A 19,657-nucleotide genomic window follows, 5' to 3' on the forward strand; every position below is an offset into this window, starting at 1 on the left:
TTACTTTTTTTTCCAGCATCCATACATAATTCCTGCAGTCAGTAGTGTTGCAACGGAAGCTGGAGTATGTGTTATACGGCCTTGGTTTTCTCAGGTAAGAACTTGTCATTCCTCGTTGAGATTTAGGCCTATGAGGGTTGACATGTAATGTATATTTCTAATGACATTGATAAGTCAAGCCATCACACTCTGTAAGAGTTATGAACCAAAAATGTCACTATGTAGTTTGCCTCATTTTGTAGATTTATGGGCTCAAACTAATACAGTATTAGGATTAGGAAAAGTGTAGTCCCTTTATTATAATACTCTGAAGTTTAACCTTCACTACTTTATTCTATGAGTTTCACAACTATGTTACTTTTATTTCCTTTCCCTCTTTAGTCTTCTTTCCTTTTCCATTATAATAAGGTAAAAAAAAAGGTAAGGATAAGAGGTGTCTAGGAGATGAAGTAGAATAGATGCATAGTCATTATGAAAAGCATGATAGAACAATAATAGAAAGCTAGGAAGTATTTAGATATACTGTAGTATATGAGTTGTTTAGTCATAAATTACTTTTTTATTCAATTTTATTTCAATGAATCTGACCGGATATTCATAATGCATATCTCCTCAAAGCGTACAGCTTCCTGACTTGGGTCGAGATTGATCTGCATCCCCTTTGCATGAACTACCATGGTAAGCGGTGTTCCTTAGAATCTCCTCATGATTTTGTAGGGAGTGACCATTTTCCCATTGGGAGAAATATCATTCTCTTCATAGAAATGAGCGAAGAGGGATTGTTCTCCTTTCTTGTTTTCTTCCTTGGATAGCAAAAAGAGTAAGCTAACTTTAGGGCTCAGCCATGTCGTCCTGATGGAAGGTTCCTTTAGGCAGCTTTCTAAGGGATATTTAGCTACAGTGATACTTTCAGAGAATTAACCATAGGCCTCCAGAATTCTAACTCCTGGCATGAGTATCCTTAATTTAACTTTAAGGATATCGCATAAAATCAGGGGACATATTTTTTATACGACTCATGGCAATCTTCACCCCGAATAGATTTTACTCTTTGAGGGGGAAGAGTGGCAGATTTTACTCTTTGAGGGGGAAGAGTGGCGAAATGAAGGGGAGCAATTATCAAGGTTACCCGGTGGATCCCCTCCCTGTACTACTATGGCGCATTATTCCCTTAAAAAGTAGCATTTAAGCACTGTGCTCTCCCACGTTTCTCTCGGTGTTGTTACTATTTTCAAGGAATATTATCATGCAATCTCCAGCATCTTCATCCTCTGGAAAGGTGAGTATTTAATTTTTCCTGTCTATAATTTTTAGCTCCCTTCTCGCAGTTAAATTAACATAATTTAGGTGTGTTAAGTGGAGTACTGCCATCCCCGGAGGCGGCCATTTTAAGATCGCTGTCACATGCCATAAATGCTTTATTTAGTTAGTAGTGCGACTTTCCCGGTATTTAGCTATAAAGAATTTTCTAGCTAGTCAGGCAAAATTATACTAGTGAAGATAGCATTACACATATAATATTTCCTCTTCCAAATAAACGTTTCTCTCGTATACGATAGGGCCTCGGTGGTATCACTCGTAGCCGAGATCCCCACTCGAGTTAGGCTAGCCTAACACATTTTAGTATACTGTACTTTAGTAACGTTAATCCCCTGTTTAACCTCTAGTATAGTTTCTATTAATTCGGTCGGGGATATATATCCCCTAGAATTATTGGTATAATTCGATACGCTCCTCTTTTTGAGAAAAGAGGATAAACCTTTCCCCCCTGAGTGCCGCCATCCCTATCTTCCGTCATCGCCATCGAGTAGTTAACTCCGGCTTGACTTGGATATTGTTTTACTGTCGATCTTCTTTGCCGGCGAGTATCCCGGCCTTAGACAAATGAGAGTAACTCAGGGTGTATTGTCTTGTACCCAACAACATTATCGACAGAGGAATAGTAATTCCTCTGCCGGCTACAACGTTGTCGGCAAAGGAAGCTAGGCTAACCTAGTCTACAACCGAAAGTGGGCAGTATAATTGCCGCCACCTTTCTCCCTTGTGGACTAGAAGACATGTCTTATATCCGGCAATGTTTCAGGCTAGGGAATTGTTATTCCCCTGCCGCCCATGACGGCGCCGGTATAGGAAGCTAGGCTTCCTTGATTTACAGCCGAAAGTAGGAGGCATACTTGCCGCCACCTTTCTCCTCTGTAAAATATCAGACCCTTTCCCTTCCCCTTCTGTCCTTTAGTGCCGGCCTAGCCGTCACAAATGTCCTTTGGCTGGTATTCTACAATCATCCCCGCTTGCCGAGCTGACTGGGTTACCGGCCGGGTTCCTACAAACGGCGGTTAGGTTACCGCTTTGACCAACTCCCTACCGGAAGCAAAGCTCCGAGAGAGGTTGAGCCGGCCCTGACAGGTGCCGGTAGGAAACTCATTATACTGTTGAATATTCTTCAGTCCTCTTTTTGACTGCCATCAACAAAACCTGTAACCGGCAGTACAGCCGGCAACAGAATTTGTGGCTGGATGGAAGCTAGAATTAATGTATTCTTCCCCTTCCATTTGATTTCTCATTCTGGGAAGAAGGCAGTAGAGGCAATAGTCCCTACACTCCTGATTATTGTACTAAACTAATAATAATACGGGAGTCCTTTCCATTCTTTCTCTCTCCCTGTCGGCTAGTGCCGCCAGGTACTAGCCTAACCCGGTAGTATACCGGTAAAACTACTGTATAAGATAATAAAGTAGCCAGTATTCCTGCAGTATAACAATACAGCAGTTAGAAAACTACAGTATATAATGATACAGTAGTATAAAATTTCCAACATACACAGTCCATTGATGAGACCGATTAAAATGTTGAGGTGAAGTATTCCTTCAACATCTTGATGAATCCTAGATCATCGGGACACCAATTATTACCATTCAGTATTAATATTCTACAAGTGGAGGAGTTAGTGTTAATATTCCCTGACTCCGGCTCTACGTACGAGAGTTATTCCACTCTGTATTTTCCCTAAGGAAATTAAAAATATTAATATTGTAGGAGGTCACAGCAATTGCCTGGAGAGGAAACACTGATATGTGTCTTTCCTACTTCTTTTCTAGCTTACTATCCTAAGCTATTATAAATAATAGTAAATAATACTATTTTTGAGCATGTGTATTTATATCAGTGATATGAATAACCCTATACTCATTTCACTCTTTCTTTCCTTACAGGAGGAGCCTACGGTGAAATGTGCAGTCATGTTCTGCAACCACAAGAGTAAGGACTTTTGAGGCCACAAGAGGTGCAGGTCCCATGCCCCCTGCTCCATCGCAACTGAAACCCTGAGGTATTGGGACCCGAAGGGTTGCACCGTCTGCTCGGCTCTGATGACCAAGGGATTTGGTGAAGATATCCCTGAGACTACAGAGTCAAGGGATACAGCAAGAGAAACTTTGGAGGTGGTTAAGAGGGTTCCAAAAGAACTCTCCTGGACCTTACCTGCCTAATGAAGCTATGAGATGCCTTCTGTTCCCTAAGGCCCAATCCGACGCGGTTGTGCCCCAGGCACAGGTCAAGCCTCCCTTTATCCAGCTGACGATAGAGGCGGACATTAATAAGGCACTCGAAGGCATGGACATCCACCAGGAACGGATATCGGAGGTGTCTACCGACACCGAAAAGGGCCTTCTGCAAGAAGATCCTGAAGCAGAGGTGGCTCAACCACCCACGGAGGAAGAAGGATCCGTATCTACGATAACGGAAGACCCTCAGTTTTCTGTGACGGCATATCAACTTCTTCGGCCCCAACTCCCCATCTTGAACCCCTCTTAACAAGAGAATGCCTTGATGCAGTCATGTGGTTTCTTCATATTGTTGAAGAATTGTGACTGGCAAGAGGGGTCTCGAACTTGGGGAAATTTGTCCCCAAGTTTGAATCTAAATTTCTCTCCCTTTACTCTATTCCTTCTGGTCAGTATTACTTCGACCTTCTCCTAATTTTATCAACTTTCTTTTGCTTTGCTATCCTAACTCTATGATTATTACTTTTCTTACTTAAATGGTGTGGACATTTCCACATTTGTTATTACTGCCTGGTTAGATGAATGGGAGAAGGGATCACGGTTGGGAGGTATTTGCATTCAAAGCTATATATGAGAGTATTGGATGATCTCAGCCATCCCAAAGGTGAACTACTCTCAAGGGTTGGGTCATCGGAATCCAATCCTTGAGGTGGGACTTGGCTTCTGGCCAGAAGCCCATCATTACAGATATGGGGAGGATGATTCCATATTTCCTTGGTCTCAGTCCTAACAGGTGGGTTTAGCTTACACATGTGCCTCTATATTTGTTTTGGTACTATCCTTCGGGTAGTGTATGGAGTGGACCATCTGGAAAGCATACTCTCATTGTGCCAATAGTGGAGAATGCAAATTTACTTTCCAATGTATGATACTTTCTTAAAATTCTCAAGCAGGTAAAACAAAAAAAAAATAAAAAAAAATAAAAAAGAATCCCACCCTTGACTATGGACCCTTCAAACACTGACTCCCCATCCACTGTTGACGACCTCTGATAATTTGAATAGGGAAAATTCTGTTGATGACCTCGGAACGGGAAAGGACCATACTACTAATATTACAAAATCAAGTAATTTAGGTAACACAAGGAAACTTTGAATCCTTCATGTTACCCAAATTCCAATAGAGACAAACTACGATGATCTATATAAAGCATTTGAATGCTCTTGATGTATAGAATAAATAAGGATGAAATTTGAAGCTGAAAAATGGAATGCATGGATATTTTACAGTAGTTATGACGAAGCATTTAGTGCAATAAGAAACTTGAATAATATTAAAATTAATAACTTGAATGTTGCGGCTGCTCTCTGCGATAAGGTACCAAAAGATTTGGATGTGTATAGGCCTGCAGATTAGTTAGAAAAAGACGTAGATTTAGTGATGCCCTCCCAGAGGAAGCCAAAACCATCGATGTGGCTCAGAGCTGAATCAGGGGGTTACAGGGAATTATTTTAAAATACCTGTATGCAAATTAATTCAGAAAAAAATAGGAACTATTGCACCAGGCGATATATCTCGTTTTGGAAAAAAATAGTTTCCTTATCCATGCCTAATCAAGTACACAGTCTGTAATACTGTCCAACATGAAAACAAGTAATGATGACATTAAGTTAGATGTCAAACCCCACCTAAATTTTAGCTATGTAAGGGGGGTCATTTTTAACAGAGATCTGTATAAATTTACAGAGGAGGAGATACTGGCCATGTGTCCACTAAATGTATGGAAAGTTCACAAAGTCCCAGATACATCAATGATAATCCTTACGTTCCAGGATGCTGATGTACCATTCCTTATTACTATTGAAAAAGAAATAATTAAAGTACGACCATTCAAGCAGAAGCCACTGCAGTGTTTTAATTGTTTTAAATTTGGACACCCGTCTAAGGTTTGCAAAAATGAGAAAATATGTGGTATTTGCTTCAAATCTTACCATGGAGAATGTGCACTTGGAGAGAGGTGTTTAAATTGCAACTTGAGTCATAAATCCACAGACAAGAGCTGCGAGTAGTATAAGTTGGAAGAGGCTGCCCTTAAGAAATCTAGTTTGGAACATATAAGTGTGGGACATGTCAAAAGACTATTAAATAAATCAAATAGCTATGCTAAGGCATTAAAATCAAACCCACCTAGTACTGTCAATAACTCTAGAAAAAGAAATATACCATCTGATAAAATGTCAATTGACGAGGTAAGCATATTACCTCCTGAGGCTTTACCATGGCGTATTAACACTAATGCATTGCCCATATCTGTACAACCCTCGTCCGCCATTACAAAAACTAGTACAAACCTCTCACAGGCCAAGTCCTTGCCTGATTTGATGGAGGTTCCACTTAAGACCAACTTACCTGATGCACCTGTAGTGGGAAAGGTGCAAAAACATAGAATCCCACCATCTATTAATCGTAAAAGGGAGATACCTCCACCTTTCTTTCCCCCCTCCATTAGAAACATTAAGGTTATGACATCAGATAAATTTGATGTTTTGTCTGTTGATGTTTCTAATGAACCAGAAGATAAACTAAATAAATCAGAAATTCAAGTTGAGGTCCACCATCCGCCTCAACAAATAGATCTAAAGGATACAAAGAAAAACACAAACGTAAAACCCAACATAACAAGACCATCTCTGGAGAAACCTACAGGTAATAATGTTAGATTAAAAACTGCTAATGGGAAGACCTCATCCAAGATGTCTTCCAGAAGTAATCCTTAGTTTTCTCCTCCATTTTGCAATGGAATTGTCAGGGTTTAAGGGCCAAGTATGAAGAACCTAAGCTCCTAATTCATGAACATTCCCCTATAATATTATGTCTACAGGAAAGTAAGCTTGATGCTAACACTCCTAGTCCTCGAGGGTATGTTAGCTATAGAACACCATATAATCAGCAATCAGGGAGCCATGGCGGAAGTCTCATGTACGTTCGTCGAGATGTTCCCCAAATACCTATTTCTATTCATACACCCCTGCAGGCAGTGGTTGTACAAATTGATATAGGGAGAAAATATAAAATATGCTCTTTGTATTTACCTCCAAATGATAATATTTTATATGATGATTTAATAGAGGTCATTCAACAACTCCCTCAACCTTTTCTCTTACTGGGAGATATGAATGGTAGACATCCTTTTTGGGCTCAGGCCATGTCATCCTGATGGAAGGTTCCTTCAGTAGCTTCCCAGGGTATATCTGACTACAGAGGATATTCCCAGAGAATTAAACTAAAGGTCTCCAGAATTCTAACTTCTGGCGTGAATATCCTTAAAGTGTCCTTTTAGAATATCGCATAATAACCGGGGACGTATTCTTAACAAGCCACATAGCTATTTGCACCCCACATAGCGTTTATGCTTCGAGGGGGACTAAGTGGCAAGATAAGGGAGGAGCCGTACAAAGTTCTCCCCCTCCGTTACTGTCATGGGTACTCGGATGATGTCTTACCCGTCGCCATCTTGGATGACGTAGCATCCACCCGCCATCTTCATTCCTTTTTGCTGTAGTATCCCGACCAGGTTTTTTTTCCCAGTTCTTTCGCTATATCGGATATCATGTCGCAATCTTCAGCTTCTCCCTCTGGAAAGTTGAGTATTCACCTCCTATATCGTATAAATGCAGCTCTAGCCGTAAAGTAACGTTTTTCTCGAAATAAATAAGGATTTGCTTTCGTGGCAGAGCGCTTGCCTAGACGGGAGGCGCCTCGGCTCTGTCATTCGCAACGCATGCTTTATTTAGTCAGCCAGAACGACTGTCCCGGTCTTATAGCTTCTATATTATTAGCTATTTAGTCTTCATTGCTAGGAATTAGTTATATTATGCCGTTAGTATTCCTTAGTTTCGGCGTATGTGTAGCCGAATGATCATTCCTAGGCTCCCTAGCCTAGATGCCTTAGGTTACTTTCATGCATGATATAATGTGTGTTCCTTATGTTATCTAACGTTAATGAAGATTTTAGGCCTTTATATGTATAAGATATATTGGATTGCATATGATTTCCTCTTCCATAATCGTATACCATTGAGTTTCGATGAATCAGGTAGTTGACCTCTACGCCACTAGCCTAGTATCCTAGTGGCTTTAGTATACTTTCACACAATATCCCCGGTTACCTTTATGTATAAGGTAATCTCTTCTTCCCTCTGCGGGTAACCCAAGGTTACAATCCTAGCCATCCCTGCTGCGAATTGTCATTCTGGTAAGGTTAGGCTAGGATTTTTCTGCCTCCTTTCCAAACCATAGCTGATGAGTTTGAGTTTGGGTCAGAATCTCAGAGTACCTGTCATGTGCCTCCAGCTTCCCCCCTTAGGATGAATGTACTTTCCTAATGGACCTGGTTGGTAGGCATAGGGGGCCTTGCCCTCCTAGACTGCACTTGAAGGGGTCCGAGACCCTATTTGCCCTGTGGTCTAGCGACTGATCCTATGTGGGGAGACCTTGGGGCTAAAGGATATGAGCATCCTTTGGCCTAACTTAGACTGTCAGGGGTGTTCTGTTTCTTTATAGTTTGGGACGGTGGATGATTCCAGTCCCTTCACTACACTAACTTGTCCTGGATTGGAGAATGTTCTCTCCTAGGATAACGTTGGTACCGAAACGGAGTTCCCTTGTTGCCTAATGGGGCCGGCTCACACCGGCTCCTCTCCCTCCCCTCACAGGACCCTTGCCCCTACCGTCTCTGTCCTTTGGTGATGGCCTAGCCATCACACCCCTGTCCGCTGTCCTACAATCCCACCGAGTGCCGGCGGGTTGTAGGGCTAGCCAGGTCTTTTGCCTGCTGTGTCTAATCGCTCAGCTTCCCTCTTGCATGTGTCGCTATGGGATTTCTGTTTCGGCTAGCCTAACTGCTGGCAGAAGCCTCCTAGTTACTTAGAGTGTTCTTCGGTCCTCTCTTGGACTGCTATTCACTGCCCCTGTCAGACTTCTACTGGCACGGCTGGGAATGGATGGAAGCCTGATCACTAACATGATCTCCCCTTCCATTTGAACCATCCTTCTAGAGGAAAGCAGAGTTGGGGTGACTTGTCGCCACCCCTTCATCTCCCTTCACTCATTGCTTTCTCTCTCTCTATGGGCTAGTACTGTCAACTACGTGGACTGCCGGCCACCAGCCTTGCCGACAGAAGGCAGGTAAGGTTGGTGGTCTGCCAGCCATCGGCTCACTGTCACAGTTCACGCTGACGGCGAGAGCCGGCAGTACATGCATAGGCCACTACTCAGTCATACTGTATGATGGCTGAGCTGGTATGCCTTCAGCCAGTAGCCCGCCGACTGCCGTCGAGTTGCCGGCAGTCTGAAAGGTTGCCGGCAATTCGGCAGACTGCTGGCATCACAGAAGGCTTCTCCACTACCCAGCCACATCGAATGATGGATGGGGCGGCGCGCCTTCTGCCGGCGACATACCGGCGAGCTGCTAACTAAATTATCACTGATTTCTGTGCCAGTTGAGCTATCCTGAGTACTAACTCTGCCGGTGACATGCCGGTAGTGTCTATTGTATGGGAATATACAATAACCAGTACATCTGTAGTATTGAGATATACTTCAGACAGAAAACTATAGTATACAGTACACTTATACAATAGATATCTTTCCAACATACTCTGTGCTTCCAAGTGCAGTCCCTTGTTGAGACTTACCAGAATTGGGGGACTGATTTCCCCCTCTTCTCTACGCTGATCGTTCATCAGCCCCTCCAATTCTCACTATTAATTTCCTGGAAGTATGTGTTGCTTACACTATCCTTCCCCTTGGGTCAAAATCTTCCATTGGACTTCTTATAACGAAGTCCTGGAATTAATAGTGAGAAGGGTCACAGCAATTGGCTGGGCAGAATTCACAAGTATGTGTCTTTCCTAATTCTTTTCCAGCTTGCCTATCCTAAGCTTACACCTAAGAAAGGATTCAATACTATAATTAATATGATTTTAAGTCTACTGTGATAAACTTCAACGTACTCATATTCTTTTTTCTTTACAGGAGGAGTACGTTCAGTGCGAGAGCGCCTTCTGTAGCTTGCGTTGCAGGGACTTTTATGGTCACCTGGGGTGCCGTACGCACTCCCGCTGCTCCATTACGAAGGGGTCTCACAAATATTGGGACCCACAGGCGTGCACCACGTGCAAGGACCTGTTGCGTGAGGGGTTTGAGACTCCCCAGTCTACGGAGTCAAGGGACAACGCTCGGGAGAAACTACGCAAGTGAGTGTTTGGTTTCCAGAAGAATGCCACGGGGCCTTATTTTCCCAGTGAGCGCATGAGGGCCATGCTTTTCCCCAAGGCATCTGCGGATGCCGTAATCCCTCAACCTCACCCTGAGATCCCATGCATCCAGCTGACCATCGATTCAAGATGTCTCGGATGCAATGAAAGACATCCACATTAAAGATGATAGTATGTCGGAGGTGTCAGAGGACACCGAGAAGGAAAATTGGCCGATGGCCGAGAAGAGGAGTCTACTGTGGCTCCAGAGTCAGAAGAGGAGGATGTGGCATCCCTCTCAGTGGCATCGACTCCTGCCCCGGAACCGGTACCTTCTACCTCGTCCACTCCCCTTCCTACAAAGTCGGACAATACCATGGCTGCCATCCAGGCCATGATGGCGATCTTCGACGAGAAGATCAAGCAGAGGGACGCGGAGTTTAAGAAGGAGCTTCTCCGCTTGTCGATTCAACGAGGGTCTCAGAAGAGACTTAACGGCAAGGACCTTCCCTCCTGCTCAGAGAACAACCCATGGAAGCATGCCGAGTACATGCCTATCACAAACGAGAAGATAGTCATCTCGGACAAGCTTGACTCGTACCCAGACTGTTTTGTTCGTGTCAAGATGGAACTGGCTTCCAAGGAAGAAACAGAGCCTAAAGAGGTCATCGTCTTTGACCACTCTAAGGCTCAGGCGCTGTTCGCCGGCTGCCTGAAGGAAAGGGGCTACACCAACTCCAAGGTGCCGGCCCTAAGCAAGAAACACCCATCCTTTCTTGCTCCCAACACTATGCTTTTTCCCTTCACGGAATAATACTTCAGGACAGTACTGAAGGCAGTGGAAGTGGGGAAGCCTTGCCCTACCCTAGAGTAGTGTAGGCCCCTCTCCTTAGCTCTGCCACCTGACGACAAAGACTGGTAGAACATCCAGTTGACCTTCTCAGTCGGGAAGTTGGAGGCTGACATGGCTGGACGCCAGTTCAGCGAGAACCTCCCCAAGCTATCCGATTTCCTACTCCGTAGGGAACAGGATACAAAGGAGAGACTGACTGCTTCTAATGGCCGGGGAACAGAAGACCCCGGACATGTTTGTGATTCTTACCAAGACTCACTTGGCGACTGTGACAAAGGACTTTTACAGCTTTGTCAGGGCACGAAGGGCGTGCAGGGAGTTCTTGTTCGCGTTTGCAACAGTCAAACACGAACTTAGTAAAATGATTTCTTCCAATATATGGGGAAAAGATCTCTTCCCCTCTGATTTGGTCAAGGAAATTGTCGACAAAGCCGCCACGGAGAATAGGAACCTTCTCCAGAAGTGGAGCATGGTGGCAAAGAGAAAGTTTTCTCCGGATGAGGGTCCCCAGCCTAAGAAGACTTCAAAGAGACCAAGACTGCCACCTTACCCAGCAAAACGACAACTTCCCGTGACCGCAACACCACAGCTAGTGGCACAGGCTCAACCCACCTTCCAGCCGGTGCCCCAGCAAGTGGTGACTCAGTCACCAGCCTTTACTCCAGCTTACGAGAGGCAGTCTACTACCTTTCGTGCGAGGGGTAGAGGCTCAGGAAGAGACTCCTCTAGATGTCCCTCCAGAGGGAGAGGAGGTAGGGGGGCAAGCGGTCGAGGAGGCAAGTCCTCCGGAAACAAGAAGTAATGAGTTGCTTCCGGTAGGAGGGAGACTCCGTCTCTTCCAGGATCGTTGGACCTTCGATCTCTGGGCCCACAGCATCGTCAAGAATGGACTAGGCTGGAGCTGGAAGACATCACCTCCAGCATTTCCACAATTCTTCCAACACACCACCCCCGTTCTGGAAGAATATGTCCAAGAACTCTTGAACAAAAGGGTGATCAAGAGATCAAAGTCCATCAAATTTCAGGGAAGGCTGTTCTGTGTTCCCAAGAAAGACTCCGAGGGACTCAGAGTCATCCTGGACTTGTCCCCTCTCAACAAGTTCATCGAGAACAACAAGTTCAAGATGCTAACCCTTCAGCACATAAGGGCCCTACTGCCCAGAAAGGCATACACAGTCTCCATAGATGGCGGACGCCTATTGGCACATCCCGATGAATCGCCAGATCTCCTCCTACCTAGGATTCAAGCTTTGAAAAAGAAAGTACACTTTCAGAGCCATGCCCTTTGGGCTCAACATAGCCCCAAGGGTCTTCACGAAGCTTGCAGAGACTATCGTTCAACAACTACGCCTACAGGGCGTCCAGGTAGGGGCCTACCTGGACGATTGGCTGGTGTGGGCAGCATTGGAAATAGAATGCCTGCAAGTATCCAAGAAAGTGATCCAATTCCTGGAACTTCTAGGATTCAAGATCAACACCAAAAAGTCTCGACGGCTCCCTCCAGTTCGCTTCGGTGACAGACCCAGTGCTGAAAGCACAGCTAAAAGATGCATCAGGAGTCTGGAGAAGATACGCATCAAACGCTCGAAGAGATCTCAGAAGACCACTCCCGTCTCGGCTTCGGTCACTCCTCAAGCCTTAGTTGGAGGCCAGCAAGTTCAAGAGGTTAATGTCTCTACAACTGCCTCCACCCTCAGTTACCATCCACACGGACGCATCGCTGGAATGATGGGAGGGAGCACTCCCACCAACGAAAGACTCAAGGAACTTGGTCCTCCCTGTTCAAGACATTCTATATCAACATCTTGGAGGCCATGGCAGTCTTCCTCACTCTGAAGAGATTGTCTCCTCGTCCCTCAGCCCATGTGCGACTGACACTAGACAGCGATGTAGTGGTCAGATGTCTGAACCGTCAAGGCTCACGATCGCCTCAACTCGACCAAGTGATATTAGCTATCCTCCGCCTGGTGGAGAAGAAGAGATGGCACCTATCAGCAGTTCACCTTCAAGGGTTCTGCAATGTGACAGCGGACGCTCTATCCAGGATAGCTCTGATAGAGTCAGAATGGTCCCTAGACGCAGGATCATTCTCCTTCATCTTACAACAAGTCCCAGAACTGCAGATCGACCTCTTCGCAACGAGCGACAACAAGAAACTTCCTTGATACGTGGCCCCGTACGAGGACCCTCGTGCGGAAGCAGTGGACGCCATGTCCCTGGACTGGAACAGATGGACCAGGATTTACCTGTTCCCCCGCACAAACTTCTCAAGGTCCTCACCAAGATGAGATCCTTTCAAGGAACGGCAGCCCTAGTGGCTCCCAAGTGGCCTCAGAGCAACTGGTTCCCCCTGATTCTGGAATTACAACCGAAGGTGATTCCACTGCTGGACTAGTTCTGTCTCAACAAGTTCAGAAGTCGACTGTCTTCGCTTCATCACAGAAAACCAGAGCCCTTCATCTCATGATTTTCTCTCCCTTGCCGTAAAGGAAAGGTTTGGAATCTCAAAGAAAAGCCTAGACTTCTTGGAGGAATATACTATAAGTCAAAATCTACCAGAAGGCAATATGAGTTATCTTGGAAGAAATGGGTAACCTTTGTTAAGGCAAAGAATCCGAAGGAAATCTCAACGGATTTCTGCCTCTCCTTCTTTATCCACCTTCATGAACAAGGTTTAGCAGCCAACACAATCTCTATGTGTAAATCTGCCCTGACAAGACCCTTACTGTATGCCTTCCAAATAGATCTGTTAAACGAATTCTTCAACAAGGTCCCGAAGGCCTGTGCTCGTCTCAGACCAGCGGTCCCTCTGAAACCTATTTCATGGTCTCTAGACAAAGTACTACACTTCGCCTCAGGCCTGGACAATGAGACTTGCCCTCTGAAAGATTTGACCCAGAAAGTTATTTGTTTGCTTAAGCCTCAGGGGCTATAGTTAGTGAAATTGTAGCATTATCTAGGGAAGAGGGCCACATCCGGTTCACTGACATGGGCGAGCTCACCCTCTTTCCTGACTCAACGTTTCTCGCCAAGAACGAGTTACCCACGAAAAGATGGGGTCCCTGGAGAATCTGCCCTCTGAAGGAAGATGTCTCTCTGTACCCTGTGGAGAGTCCAAAGGTCTATCTTCGCAGAACTTCTGACTTCGGGGGAGGACAACTCTTTAAAGGAGAAACATCGGGGTCAAACCTGTCACTTAAACAACTACGGGCAAAGATCACCTACTTTATTCGCAGAGCGGATCCTGACAGTCCACCCGCAGGTCATGATCCTAGGAAGGTCGCCTCTTCCCTGAACTTTTTCCAGCTAATGGACTTCGAGAGTCTTCGCTCTTTTACTGGATGGAAGTCATCCAGAGTGTTCTTTAAGCACTATGCGAAGCAAGTGCAAGAAGTTGAGCGATATGTGGTGGCGGCCTATAGTGTTCTAAAACCTGCTGCTTAGTGCTGCGAGAAACAGTGAATTTTACGGGACTCAAAATTCTAAGGGTGTATATGTTGGCTCTACGGCACAACATAGTAGTGATTGTCATCGTGATGACGATATGGACTGTTCTAATATATTAAGGTGATATAACATAGACTGAATACTAGTGCCGCGTGTTTTTACACGAGTGTATATTGAGACATTCTCAGAAAGACATTACAATCCCATACGGAAATTGAATTATGTGGCAATTTTTCCTTTTCAGGTACAGTACTACAAACATTTCTGCTTATGTCAATGTGCCTATGTTATCTAATTGATCTTCAATTACAAAATTACATATTTTCTTTACATGTATGTTCAAACTTCACATTACTACATGTATGCTCATCCTCATTTATTTATTTGAATAAATGTATAACGGGTTTATGCGTCTTCTTTCGCCTTAAAACATTTAATAAAGACCATGTGAGAGTATTTTTCTACCCTTCTTCTGCATGATGTGTAAACAATAGTGCTACTTTTGTTCATACACTTACGCAAACCTCTCCAGTGAAATACAACTTGTTCCGACACTTGATACAAACTCGGGCTACCGACATGCAATGAGACCTGCATGTCCCCTTAGACTGCTGGGATGGTTCAGTGTAACATGCAACTTCAAGACTTTTCCTGAGTCTGGTTTGACTCTTCCCTGTAGGGGGCAGGAAGCACTAACATACTATATGTTAAGCGGAAACGACTATAACGGTGTTGTTGTTGGTCTCTTAGGTCCTAAAGACCAATGAAATATTGTCTAGAAGTCGAAGGCACAACTGGGAAATCCACGATACATTAATGCTCTTGTAAACTTCCATCAGGACGACATGGCCTGAGCCCAAAAAACGGATTTTGAGCGAAGTGAAAAATCTATTTTTGGGTGAGATAGCCATGTCGTCCTGATGGACCCGCCCTCCTTTCTTGGAAAGGCCTTAGCAGGCTCCCTCCCTATCTTACTGTATCTGGAGGTATTGGCCGTACTCTAAAAGGAATGAAGATGCCAGGTGGATGCTATGTCATCTAAAATGGCGAAGGGTATGACGTCATCCTAGTACCCATAACAGTAACGGAGGAGGAGAACTTTGTAACGGCTCCTCCCTTATCTTGCCACTTAGTCCCCCTTGAAGCGTAAACGCTATGTGGGGTACAGATAGCTATGTGGCGTGTCAAGAATACATCCCCTGTTGTTATGCGATATCCTAAAAGGCAACTTTAAGGATATTCATGCCAGAAGTTAGAATTCTGGAGACCTTTAGTTTAATTCTCTGGGAATATCCACTGTAGTCTAATATACCCTAGGAAGCTACTGAAGGAACCTTCCATCAAGACGACATGGCTATCTCACCCAAAAATAGATTTTTCGCTTCGCTCAAAATCCATTTTATGTGGTGATGTGTTGGCAAACACAAGGGACAATATTATCTCATCAATTATAGAGAATGAGGATGTTGGACTCCTTAATACAGGAGAGCCTACACACTTCCATATTCAGACAGGTACCTTGTCATGCATTGACCTTTCAATTGCAAGCTCTAACTGCCTTCTTGATTTTGATTGGAGGACACTAGATGATTGGCATACTAGTGATCATGCACCAATCATTATAAACACCAACAAGGGTCCGCCTGTACAAAGATCGCCACGATGGAATCTTGACAAGGCAGACTGGGTTAAATTTCGTGAGCTAAGTGAAATCGAAGGTAGTGCAGAACAGTTTGAAAGTATTGATAATGCCATAGACCTACTGAATGGAACTCTCCATACGGCAGGAATCAATTCGATTCCCAAAACCATAGGACTATTCAAAAGACGACCAGTTCCATGGCGGTCTTCAGAATTAACAGCCTTGCACAGAGCCACCAGAAAATCTCTTGACTAGATTGCGTAGACGCCGTACGAATGAAAATTTGATAACATACAAAAAGTGTAGAGCACAGTTCCGTTTTGCCATGAAAGAAGCTAGACGCCAATCTCGGGGGGCTTTTGTTTCCTCCATTAATAGTAGAACGCCACCATCCTCTGTGTTGAGGAAAATAAAAAAGATTGCAGGCAAATTTACCCCAAACCCACCACAAGTGTTGAAAGTGAATTGTCAGTATTTGACTGAAGGAAATGAAGTTAGCAATGCCCTGGCTGACTATTTTTCAAATGTATCGTGGAAGAGTGTAGCAGCTCCTGGTCACCAGTACAGGAGCATTGAAGAAAAGAAAATGTTAAATTTTGCAACAGGAAGGGAAGAATCGTATAATTCTCCTTTTACTGAAAGAAAACTTGATTCCCCACTCGCTACTTGTAATGATACAGCCCCTGGACCCGATGGAATTCCATATGCAATGGTTAATCATGTACATTTTAATACAAAGTTATTTATTTTAAGCATTATTAATTGAATATGGCAGGATCATAGTTACCCAAGTGTTGGGGAACTAGCCATTATTTTAGCCTTTTTAAAACCCGGTAAGGACAAGTTTTTAGCAGCAAGCTATCGACCTGTTGCATTGACTTCTTGTTTATGTAAAATCATGGAGAAGATGGTCAATGCAAGGTTGATGTGGTACCTTGAAAAGAAGGGTATTTTATCACTGATTCAATGTGGATTCAGAAAAATGCACTCAACAACTGATGTGTTAATACGACTTGAGTCCTCTGTTTGTGAAGCCTTTGCTTCCAAACAGCACCATGTGACAGTTTTTTTTTTTTTTTACCTTGAAAAGACATATGATACCACATGGAGATATGGTATACTTAAAACAATTCATGAATTAGGATTAAAAGGAGAACTACCACTATTTATTCAGTCATTTCTTTCGCATAGAGTTTTTTAAGTAAGTGGGGAAAATTCTATCAGAGAGTAAGTGTCAGGAAGAAGGAGTTCCTCTGGGGAGTGTGCTGAGTGTAACCCTGTTTGCACTAGCAATTAATGGGATATCCTCAGTCATTCCCAAAGATGTTCTCTCATCATTATTTGTGGATGATCTCTCAATATCATTTGCTGGAACTAGAATGGCAATGGTTGAGAGAAAAATACAACTCTCTATTAACAAAATTATCCAGTGGGCTGATATGAATGGATTTAAGTTCTCGACAAGTAATACTATCATTGTAGATTTTTGTCGTATTCGGGGAGTACATCCAGACCCGGATATATACATTAAAGGTCAACGGATACCATGTTTAAGTGAAGCTAAATTTTTAGGTTTGATATTTGATTGTAGGCTTACATGGGGGTCTCACTTGAAAGGGTTAAAAGCTAAATATCTTGAGGCTCTGAATATCTTAAAAGTTTTGTCACATACATCATGGTGGGCAGACCGCAATACTATTTTAAAATTATACAAGGCCTTGATTTTTTCCAAAATTAGTTATGGATGTGAAATATACTCTTCAGCCACCACAAGCCGGTTAGAAATATTAGACTCAATACATCATGCTGGTATTAGATTGTCTACAGGAGCATTTAGAACCTCACCTATCCCAAGTCTCCTTGCTGATGCTGGAGAGTTACCTCTAGACCTTTACCGAATGTCTTCCATTATTCGGTATTGGTTCAGATTGCAAAGACTCCCTAACTCTTTAGCCTTTCAGACTGCAAGCCTTGTAAGACACACATCATACTTTGAGTTGCACCCAAAATCTCCTCAACCTTATGGCTTTCGGGTGAAACAATTATTAAACAGTTTGGATATAATTAGAAGTAAGATACTTCCATTCAAGGTATCATCAATGCCTTCATGGAAATTACCAGAGATATCTTTTTGTAAATACTTTATGGGAGTTAAGAAGAATATGACTGACCTAGAAGCCAGGTCTCTTCTTTTGGAACATGTTGAAGAACATAGAGGATCGACTTTTATATATACTGATGGCTCCAAATCTGATGCTGGCATTAGATTTGGAGTACACAGTAATGGTTTTAATTGTAGAGGGTCACTTCCTCTAACAGCTTCCATATTTACTGCCGAACTGTATGGCATATTAACTGCTATTGAGAAAGTAGCATTGGAGAAGGAGGGTAATTTTACAATTTTTAGTGATGCAAGGAGTGTCCTTCAAGCTTTAGAAGTTTTTAATTCTAGCAACCCTCTAGTTATAAAGATTTTAGAATGGCTTTTTATTATTGGACGGAGAGGTTTAATGGTTCGATTTTGTTGGATTCCAGCATATGTAGGTGTGTCTGGGAATGAGAAAGGCAGATTCACTGGCAAAGAATGCTGCATCCGAGTTGCTGCCAAGAAGGTATCCCATTCCGTGTAACGATTTCGTACCTAACATCAAGAAATTGCTTTGTAATAAATGGCAACACACTGGGATAGTCTAGATGGCAATGAAATGAGAGAAGTAACAAATGTCATATCTCCTTGGAGGTATAACCTGATGTCCCGAAAATGGGAGACTTCTCTTTGTCGTCTCTCTATTGGTCACACTCGGTTGACACATGAGTTTCTGCTGAAGGGCCAACACCAACCGTATTGTGACGACTGTTTAGTACCTCTAACAGTGAGGCATTTGTTGACCGAATGCCCCAATTATAATAACTTCAGGAATAGATATTTGTTTGAGGCTCGAGGTGAGGGTGGCAGGTTCATCCTTGCCAAGATTCTTGGACATGATGTATCCTACTATGCAAGTGGCATTTTTAGATTTATTTCAGAAGCAGGTCTTCTGAAAACTATCTAACTTTTATAATGACATTCAACTTTTATGATTTTAATTGAATATTCTTTAATTTTTTTTTATATATAAACTAAATGATATCGGCGTCAATGACCTTAGATGTCAAGATGCCTGAAAACCTCAAATCAATCAATCAGTCAATCCACCCTAGTCCATTCTTGATTAGGCTGTGGGCCCAGGGATTGAAGGTCCAACGATCCTGGAAGTAGAGGAGTCTTCCTCCTACCTGGAGCGTCTCATTGCTTGGATGACCCGGAGGGTTTGTTACCCTGACTACGTCCTCCTCTACCTCTTGAGGGGGTTTCTTGAGGAGCTTCGTCTAGATCCTCTACCTTTTGGGCGAAAGGTAGTGGTGTGCCTCTCAAAGCCTGGGTTAAAGGCTGGTGACTGGGTTACCAACTGTTGAGGCACCATCTGGAAAGTGGTTTGCGGCTGGGCAACCATTTGAGGCGCTGTGGTCATGGTAACCTTGGGATGTTGCGCAGGTATATGAGGCACTCGTGGCTTCTTTGTTTTCCTGTTCTTGGGTTGGGGACCAGCGTCAGAGGAAGACTTCCTTTTGGAAGACATGCCCCACTTTTGGAGAAGGTTCCTATTCTCTGCGGCGGCTTTAGCAACCACCTCTTGGACTGCTTCCTTTGGGAAGAGGTCCTTGCCCCAGATGCAGGAAGTGATCAACTTCCTGGGCTCGTGGTTGACCATTGCATTGGCAAGCACAAACTCTCTACAGGCACTCCTGGCCTTCACAAAAGCGTACATGTCCTTGACTAGTGTAGCCATGTGCATCTTGGCTAGGACTGTGTACATGTCTGCGGTGCTTGAGATGCCTGCACACATCTCCATGCAGTTCTGAAGAGACAGAGAGGCAGCTAGTCTCTCTTTCGTCTCCTGTTCTCTTCTCAGAA

At 43.8% G+C, this 19,657-nt stretch overlaps 1 protein-coding gene across 2 annotated transcripts in view; it reads left to right on the top strand.

Annotated features, from left to right (window-relative positions):
* Positions 1-19,657, top strand: part of LOC137650094 (PX domain-containing protein kinase-like protein) — a 793,620-nt gene that overhangs the window by 362,770 nt on the left and 411,193 nt on the right. For both annotated transcript variants that reach the window (XM_068383187.1, XM_068383188.1), the window contains exon 5: positions 17-94. In XM_068383187.1, the coding sequence (XP_068239288.1) occupies positions 17-94 (78 nt within the window). The remainder of the gene's footprint in view (positions 1-16; positions 95-19,657) is intronic.

This window comes from Palaemon carinicauda, chromosome 11, assembly GCF_036898095.1.
Source record: "Palaemon carinicauda isolate YSFRI2023 chromosome 11, ASM3689809v2, whole genome shotgun sequence".
NCBI lineage: Eukaryota > Metazoa > Arthropoda > Malacostraca > Decapoda > Palaemonidae > Palaemon > Palaemon carinicauda.